Genomic DNA, 9,671 nt, shown 5'->3' on the forward strand with positions numbered 1-9,671 from the left:
TCTGGTCTTGCAGCTCTCTGCAGGAGACCAGAGAGCTGATTTCTGGCTCTGTCTGCCTCAGAGCCAAAAAACACAAAGCTGCCCTTGGATTCAAGGTAGACACTGCGGGAGCCAGAGCAAAGGGCATCCTGGCCAAGCCAGGGGTCAACTTAGGTCCCCGACCCTCTGCAAATGGGTCCCCTTTCCTCCCAGCCCCCTCCACACCTCCTTGTCAGCCATCAACCAGCGTGAGGCCATCATAGAGTGCCCGCTTCCACATGTAGTAGGTAGAGCGGGCAGTGAGGGGAAAGAGGGCACTGAACTCCTTGAAGGAGGGGAAACTCTTAGACTGGAAACGTTTCTGCAAGAACAGCTTGGCCTGGGCCTTGAACTTTGTGGTGGCAAGCATGTCCATCACCAGCATTTGGCCCTCCTTGCTACCCACCGCTGCCTCCGTCACAGGGCGGCTGCTGTGGGGCCTGCCCTGGGCTGTGGCCTCCTCTCTGGATGGCCCTCCCTGGGCTTTCCCCGGATCCTCTCCCGGAGAAGCCCCCACCTGCGGGGGGGTCCCCGCAGGAGGGGCCATCACAGCGGTCACATCCCTGCCAGCTTCTTTCTCCTGCTTCCCCTCCGCTTCCATCCCTTCTTTGCCCAAACTGGGGGCCTGCATCTGGAATTTGGACAGGCTTCTGGGCCAACTCCGGGCAAGACTCTTCCAGACCCAGAAGGTAGAGGGTGACAGGCTGGGGTAGCGGAGGCGGAAGCGACAGAAAGGGAGGTGCCCGCTCAGCACCTGCTTGCGGGCAGCCCTGCGCAGACGCCTCTGCCAACGGGACAGGGGTACTTTTGGGGGCAGGAACTCACGGGGGGCAGGTGGTCCCCCCGCAGTCACTTTGCCCACCCCCTCTCCCACCTCAGCCTTCCAAGGGAGCAGGGCCTCCTCTGGAACTGACGCTGGCTGGGGAGCCCCAGCCGTGGAGAGGGCCGGTGCCGGCTTGAAGCTGGGGTTCCTCCGGAGGGCCTTCCGGCGCCAGTTGTAGTAGGTGGACCGGGAGATGCCAGGGAACCTGCGTTTGAAGCAGCGATAGGGTACCAGTGTGTTCAGGGAGATGCAGTGCTCCAGGTACAACTTGGCCCGCTGCATTAAGATCATTCCAGGGCTTGACACGGCGAGCGACGAGCATCCCAGCCCTTTGGCGACCTGCTCGTCTGACAGCTTCTCCAGCTCCTCCAGCACCTGCACCTCCTTGGGGGCCAGGGCCTGGCAGGTGCCAGAGCCTAGGAGCTCTTGCTTCCAGGCGTAATAGGTGGAGCGGGAGATCTCGGGGAACCTCTGGAGGAACTGCTGCAGCGGCACGACCCCCCCGCGGTGGAAACTGTCCTGCAAGAAGTGCTTGGCGGAGAAGCGCGTGGCCACCTTCTGCCGGTGCTCCTGGGACTGCCGCCGCCAGCGGTAGAAGGTGCTCTTGGTGACGCTGTAGCGCTCACAGAGGTGGGAGTAGCTGAGGCCCGGCTCCTGGTTGAGCAGCGCCAGGGTCTTGGCCGGTGACGGCAGCGGGGCCAGGGCTGGAGGCGCTGGGGACAGGCCGGGGGCACTTTCAGCCTCTACCTCCTCCAGCCCCACCACTGGGGCAAAGTACTGGTGGCGGAAGAGGTGGCTGGTGAGGGGCTGGCCGGCCCACATGATGTGCAGCGTGGCGGGCATGTGGTCGCAGCGGCGGGGCCGGATGACCCGGTTAAAGTAGGGCCGGATCTTGAGGTTCCGCATGGGGTAGATGGAGTAGATGTTGCGCTGCAGGACGGAGGCGAGGGCGTACAAGTGCCACACGTTGGAGAAGCTGTTAGGGAAGCAAGTGGCCTTGACATCTGCGTCGAAGATGGCCTCCAGCGTGGCGGATGGCAGGCTGGTCATCTCGGGGGACTCCTCAGAGCGCAGGGAGTGGCGCACGGCTTGGAGCATCACCTTGGAGTCGATCATGCCCTGGAGGTAGTAGTGCCGGTGCAGCAGCATCTCCACCACGGTGCGGGCCCGCAGCTCCAGGCTGAAGCCCGCGTCGCCCCAGAGCAGCACACTGGCGGCCTCGAACAGCAGGCTGCCCTCGCCTTTGCACACCAGCGGCAGCATGTTCCGGGGGGCATCCTCTGGGTACAGGCTCAGGGCCACGGAGTCCACCTCCAGCACCTGGGGGCTGGAGCCCCCCTCTCGGCAGGTGGGGAGGGCGAAGGATGACAGGACCTGCTTGGCCTCCAGGGCAGCACCGACAAGACCTTCCAGGCCCTCGGACTCCACAGCCTCCTGCAGCTCCTGCAGCACCTGCTGTACCAGCTGCTCCCGAGACGTCATCCTGCCAGGACAGAGGGCAGAGGGCAGAGTCAGGACAAGGGGCCCAGATACCCAGCGATGGGGTCCTACACCTTCTCCCTAAGGATAGTGCCCACCCACTCCCATTCCCCCTTAGGGTGTAACAGCTAAGTGCTTCCCGTGGTTTAATCACCCAGTGGTACTGGGGAAGAGCCTGGTCTCTGGAGCCTGGCTTTGAACCCTGGTTCTGATATTAGCTTGAGCAAGGCATTCAAGCTCTCCATGATTCTGGTTCCTTTCCTGGTAAAATGGGATGATAAAAGTATCCACCTTATACAGTTAGTGTGGGCATAAATGAGACAATGAAAGTATGGAGATCTATAGATATACACATACACACACTCATCGTTAGTGCTGGCACACAGGGAAGTACTAGAGCAGCATTAGTTAGCTATTACACATTACATATTCTACAGTACAGCCATAAAGGCTGTACTTCTGTACCTGTTAAAACTTACAGTCTCATTGCTTCTCAAAGTATGGTCCAAGGACCCTTGGAGTTCCCGGAGACTTTTTCATAGGCTCTGCAAGTTTTTTTTCCCCCTAAGTTTATTTATTTTGAGAAAGAGAGAGAGATTGCGCAATCTTGGAAGGGGTAGAAAGATCGAGAATCCCAGGGGCGCCTGGGTGACTTAGTCGGTTTAAGCGTCCGACTTCGGCTCAGGTCATGATCTCACTACTTGTGGGTTCAAGCCCCACGTCAGGCTCTGTGCTGACAGCTCAAAGCCTGGAGCCTGCTTCAAATTCTGTCTCCCTCTCTCTCTGCCCCTCCCCTATTTGCACTTTGTCTCTCTCCCTCTCTCAAAAGTGAATAAATGTTAAAAAAATTAAAAAGGAAAAAAAAGAGAATCCCAAGCAGGTTCCATGCCATGAACACAGAACCCAACGTGGGGCTCAAACTCATGAATGGAGAGATCATAACCTGAACCGAAATCAAGAATCGGACACTTAACCAACTGAGCCACCCAGGTGCCCCATGGGGGTCTGCAAGTTAAATTAATTTCACAACACTAAGATATATTAAGATAATTTAACACTAAGATATTATTCACCTTTTTCATTGTATTAATGTTAGAGTAAAACTGTGGTAACAGCATGAATCTTGCTATGCTAGCAGTCATTATGTACTTCACCACCATGTACTCAGGGAGAAAAAAACCAAAATGCTAGTTTCACTCAAGAATGTCCTTGATGTACAAATCAAAACCACGAGATACCACCTCACACCCGTCAGAATGGCCAACATTAACAACTCAAGCAACAACATATGTTGGTGAGGATGTGGAGAAAGGATCTTTTTTACACTGCTGGTGGGAATGCAAACTGGTGCAGCCACTCTGGAAAAACAGTATGGAGATTCCTCAAAAAATTAAAAATAGAACTGCCCTAAAATTCAGTAATTGCACTACTAGGTGTTTATCCAAGGGATCCAGGAATGCTGTTTTTGTTTTTGTTTTTTGTTTTTTTTTAATAACACCTCATGTTGTTGCTCATTTTTTTTTAGGTTTATTTATTTATGAGAGATAGATACAGCATGAGTGGAGGAGGGGCAGAGAGAGAGGGAGACACAGAATCTGAAGCAGGCTCCAGGCTCCAAGCTGTCAGCACAGAGCCTGACGCGCGGCTCGAACTCACACACCGTGAGATCATGACCTGAGCCGAAGTCGGATGCCCAAATGACTAAGCCACCCAGGCGCCCCCAAGGAATACTGTTTTGAAGGGGCATCTGCACCCCAATATTTATATAGCCAAAGTATGAAAAGAGCCCAAATGTTCATGGATGGATAAATGGATAAAGAAGATGTGATTGTGTATACACACACACACACACACAATACACACAATACACACAATGGAGTATTACTCAGCAATGAAAAAAAATGAAATCTTGCCATTTGCAACTACATGGATGGAACTAGAGGGGAATATGCTAAGTGAAATTAGAGAAAAACGATTATCAAATGACTTCACACATACGAGGACTTTAAGACAAAAAACAGATGAACATAAGGGAAGTGAAGCAAAAAGAACATAAAAGCAGAGAGGACAAAACATAAGAGACTCTTAAATATGGAGAACAAACAGGGTTACTGGAGGGCGTGTGGGAGGGGGGGATGGGCTAAATGGGGAGGGGCCATTAAGGAATCTACTCCTGAAATCATTGTTGCACTATATACTAACTTGGATGTAAATTAAAAAAAAATTTATTTAAAAAAAAGAAGAAGAATGTCCTTGATGAATGGGACACCTGGGCAGCTCAGTCCATTAAGCGTCCAATTTCGGCTCAAGTCATGATCTCACAGTCCGGGAGTTTGAGCCCCTCGTTGGGCTCTGTGATGACAGCTCAGAGCCTAGAGCCTGTTTTGGATTCTGTGTCTCCCTCTCTCTCTGCCCCTCCCTCGCTCACGCTCTGCCTGTCTCTTTCTCAAAAATAAACAAAGATAAAAGAAAAAAAAAAGAATGTCCTTGATGAAGCATTAAAGATTTTTATTTTTATTTCATCACAACCCTTAACTACATGACTTTTCAATTCAGGGAGTGGCAAAATGGGGAATACTCATTTCTGCTGCACATTGAATGTCTCACATGACAAGTGCTTGGTTTATAGGATGAACTAGCATGGAATATCACTTTTACTTGAAAGAAAAATTGAGACGTTACTCTTAGATTTGGGTATATTGGGCAGACTTATTCTCAAAAATGAATAAGATGAGCCTGTCACTTCAAAGAAAACTGTGGACTCTGCTGCCAGTGAAATTTGGGGCTTTCATTTGAAAACTAGAAATTTTGGAAAACCTGTATCCATTACAGTGAGCTTGACAGCTTCCCAATACCTAAAGACTTTTCTGATGAAATCAGTAGTGACACTAACAAATGTAACTTTTCACACTATATAATGGAATTGCCAACATTTGAAGATCTACAATCAATCAATGAACTGTATTTCCCCCAAAAAACAATGGGTGATGTTACAAAGTCACACAGTTAAAAGATCCAGTCAAAGCATAAAAGAAAACAATGGATTTTATGATAACATACAAAAACTTCACGGATATGATTTCAGTTTCTACATTATAAATAACTAAGCTTTAAGGAACTACTACTTGTCAAGTGTTGTATAGTTATCAAAGAACCACCACTGAACAAGCTATCAAAATAGTCTTCTTTTTCCCATCCACATATCTGGCCAAAGTTGGATTTTCTTCATAAACTACCAAAACGATTTATCCCAAGAGATCGGACAGAGTAGGATAGGAGAATACCTTTTAAACTGGCTTTTACAGGGGCGCCTAACTTTGGCTCAGGTCATGATCTCACGACCCCTGAGTTCGAGTCCTGTGTTGGGCTCTGTGCTGACAGGTCAGAGCCTGGAACCTGCTTTGGATTCTATGTGTCTCTCTCTGCCCCTCCCCTGCTCACACTCTGTCTCTGTCTCTTTCTCTCTCTCTCTCTCTCTCAGAAATAAATAAAACATTAAAAAAAATTTTTTTAATTAAAAAAATTTAAATTAAAAAAAAATTTTTAGCACAGAGCCCAACGGGGGGCTCAAACCCAGGAATCATGAGACCTGAGCCGAAGTTGAATGCTCAACCGACCGAGCCATCCAGGCACCCCCCCCAAAAAAAATTTTTATGTAAAGAAACTAGATATTACAGAGATTTGAAAACATATAAAAGAATATGCACTCTTCTTGCTACATCATTTCTATTCTGGAAAAGTCATTTTTCACAAAACTTTGTTACCTGTTGGGGGACCTGGGTGGCTTAGTTGGTTAAGCATCAGACTTTGGCTCAGGTCATGATCTCACAGTTCGTGGGTTCGAGCCCCACGTTGGGCTCTGTGCTGACAGCTCAGAGCCTGGAGCCTGCTTCAGATTCTGTGTCTCCCTCTCTCTGCCCCTCCCCTGATCTTACTGTATCGCTCTGTCTCTCAAAAAATAAATAAATGTTAAAAAGAACTTTTAAAAATTGTTATCGGTTATTGTGTAACAAGGTTGTTTTATAAATATTTTCTAAATATCTCAGGTTTAATTTTTAATACAATACACATTGATAGATATAACCTATATACATAAAGGCTCTTCAGGGTCCTCAAGTTTCAAAAGCACACATGAGGGGCACCTGGGTGGCTCAGTCGATTGAGCATCTGACTTCAGCTCAGGTCATGATCTCACAGTTCGTGGGTTCGAGCCCCACGTTGGGCTCTGTGCTGACAGCTAGCTCAGAGCCTGGAGCCTGCTTCAGATTCTGTATCTCCCTCCCTCTGACCCTTCTCTGCTCGCGCTCTCTTGCGCTCTCTCTCTCAGAAATAAATAAAACATTAAAATATATATATATATATATATATATATAATAAAAAATAAAAAGCAAAAGAAAATCCCAAAAACAAAAAGCTTGCAAACTACTGCCCTGGAAAAAAGACCGTTCTCAAAGGAACAGAAGCCTAGTCACTGTGCTAACATAGACCTAATAACCGGGATGTATCAAGCATTTAGTATTTGCCAGGCACTGTCCTCAGCCTGACAACCATGCTTCAGAGGAGGCTCTACCCTCATCCCCAATTCAGAGGTCAGAAACCTGAGAAAACCCAATTTATACTGATTGGCCCTAGGTCATAGAGTGGTGCGGCCAGTACCAAGGCTTGAGCCCAGATGCCTTAGGGTCTGTGATTCATCTCCAGTTTAAACTGCCAGCCACCTTTTCAACACAAACTAATCATCCTAATTACTGGTACATTTTTGGGCGTTGCCTTGCAAAGCAAAGTAATATTCCTTTTCTGACACTGCTTTTAAATTAAAAAGGAGACCATTGTCCTCTCCCAGATCTTTGTTCTCAGAGTCTGATAAATTGCTGTAGGTTAGTCTTAGGTCTAAACAGTGTTTGGGTGTATACATTTATCAGCTCATCTAACTGCACACTTACAGGGGGTGTGCTCAAGTGTAAATGACAATTCAGTGAAGTTTTGAAAAGAAGTCTGCAAAGTCCCAAAGGAGTGCCACCAGAATTTTACCTGATAATCATAAAAAATAATGCTTTTCAAACATCAGTAATCAGGCACGCCTGGCTGGCTCTGTTGGGAGTGCACGACTCGATCTCATGACTCTTGATCTCAGGGTTGTGAGTTTGAGCCCCACATTGGGCAAAGAGATTCCTTTTTAAAAAATAAATAATTTTTGGGGCGCCTGGGTGGCTTAGTCGGTTAAGCATCCGACTTTCGTCTGGGTCATAATCTCACGGTNATGTACTTTACATTATCCTTTTAAGGGTGCCTGGGTGGCTCAGTCGGTTAAGTGTCAACTCTTGATTTTGGCTCCAGTCATGATCTCACATTTCATGAGATCAAGACCTGAGTCAGGCTCTGCTGACAGCACAGAGCCTGCTTGGGATATTCTATCTCTGCCCCTCGACTGCTTGCTCTCTAGCTCTCAAAATAAATAAATAAATATTTTAAAAATAAAAAACCATCAGTTTTCATTGAACTCAGGAAATAAACAATATCATATCAGTCCTTGGTAACATATGCAGGAAAAAAACTGAGCCCTGAAAAATAAACTGTACACATAGAAGATCTTTCTCATTCTGGCAGACAACAAAGATACTGAGTTTCTTCCTTACAGGTCACCTGTAGAACGGGGCTGTACAGCTGTGTAGACATGAGCACTCTGCTAGGTTCTTCGCAAACAAAATTATGAAAACAGTCACCACTTACTTCCAGCTTACTATGTGCATTTAATTAGGTAATTCAACCAAAAGCTCAGAAAAAATAAGGGGATGATTAATTTAAATTGTGTGGGTGATTCTTTCTGCCATTCCACTCAGTCTCTTTCCCCAAGAAGAGCACCATGTTCTCTCTGGTGATTATAAGCTTCTGTGGGCTTTGCGAGGGGTGAGTGGTTTTTAGGGGCCATTTTGTTTATATGTGGGTCTCACCTTCCTCCACGTGAACTACAACTCCATCACACCTGTACCATTGCTAGTGTGACTAGTCTTAGTTCACACCTGGAGAAATGGTGGCTTGGGGGTTAAATTAAATAACTTCCCCAAGACCATACAGCCATTAAAGCTATAAAACGTAAGCACTCTGACTCCAGAGTGCTCCTCCTAACCACTGTTAATTTCACCACCCAGGGGAATATATCACCCAAAATGCTTATGAGCTGAAGGATCCAGGAACACATGGATTCTTGGAGCTCTGAGACAAATCTGGCCATTTTACAAATAAGGGAACTGAGGTCCAGAAAGGTGAAGACCACTTGCCTGAATTCAAGGAGAAGCATCCAGATATCTTCCAACAAAATGTCCAGATATGCAGCACTTCCTTCTGAACAAACCCCACCCCTCCCTACCCTACCCTGTCCCACCCTACCTACTCTTCCCCTTCTCAGTCTCAGGCCCACACCGCTCCACTCCACCCTATCTCATTCTTTCCTCTTCCCCAAAGAGGTAAGAGAAGGTGTGAGTAGGGAACACCCCACTTCCGTTTTTCTCAAAAGCTTACCGGGAAAAAGCAGCTCCCTGGAGAGGCTCTGCACCCCACAACCATCCAAGGAGGCCTGGACCGCTAGAGAGCAGTGTGGAAAGGCCAGAGGCCCTATGGGTAAGCCAAGCATCCTTAAGTAGACAATTGGTTGATGGGGTTCAGGTGCAACAGTCTTTTCCACAATGCCTCTCTGGAAGTGCAATGCAAGGCAGAGCTGGCGATCTAGCGATCGCCAGGTGCAATCATGGAAGGAGGTGCAGAGAGTGAGAGCTAATCTATGGGCTTTGCTCAACTGGCCTCCCTGGCCCCCATAACTCTTGGAAGGGATCAGAAAAGGCATGAAATCAAGCAGGCTTACACGGCCTCCCCTTGAAGTTGGAAGGAGGTAAAACAGGGTATCCAGAAGGCATCCTGCCAGCATCTTAGCGCTTAGGAAGGGCTCTGGAGCCAAGGAATAAATGAAGGGACGCCGTCAACTCTGCAAGAGACTCAAAGCCTCACCTTCACCAAAGGGAGATTTCCTCCTCCCTCCATCTCTTTATTTCAAGCAGAGAGGGTCTCAGAGCCCAGGTCTGGCTGTCCCTGCCATCTTAGAAGGGGTCGGCCAGGGTTCTAGGCAGGGCAACGGAATGAAGGGCCAGGAATCTGCTAACACAATGCCAATTTAAGTCTCCTCTGGCCTCTAGAACAAACTCCTTCTCTGCCAGCCTCATCCTAGATTCGGTATTTGGTCACCAAGGACCCCGTGTTCTCCCCATTCCTCATAAAGTAAGCTCAGCAGTCTCCACAGTCAACCAGGCCCAACAAGTAGCAGACACTGTCACACAGGCCTCAACACTCAGCAAGACTG

The 9,671-nt window shown here is 48.1% G+C and overlaps 1 protein-coding gene across 1 annotated transcript; it reads right to left on the reverse strand.

The window, feature by feature from the left end:
- Positions 1 to 211: 211 nt before the first annotated feature.
- VRTN (vertebrae development associated) lies at positions 212 to 8,874 on the reverse strand. Its single transcript, XM_077750669.1, has 2 exons — positions 8,840 to 8,874; positions 212 to 2,324 (listed from the first exon to the last, which is right to left on the reverse strand). Exon 2 carries the CDS (start codon positions 2,321 to 2,323, stop codon positions 212 to 214), a length of 2,112 nt encoding a protein of 703 aa, XP_077606795.1. The 5' UTR covers position 2,324; positions 8,840 to 8,874.
- Positions 8,875 to 9,671: the final 797 nt, after the last annotated feature.

Source organism: Crocuta crocuta, unplaced genomic scaffold (assembly GCF_008692635.1).
Source record: "Crocuta crocuta isolate KB4526 unplaced genomic scaffold, BGI_CrCroc_1.0 scaffold186, whole genome shotgun sequence".
NCBI lineage: Eukaryota > Metazoa > Chordata > Mammalia > Carnivora > Hyaenidae > Crocuta > Crocuta crocuta.

Coding starts and splice junctions, on each gene's coding strand:
- VRTN (XM_077750669.1), bottom strand. CDS start 2,323: ATGACGTCTCGGGAGCAGCTGGTACAGCAGGTGCTGCAGGAGCTGCAG.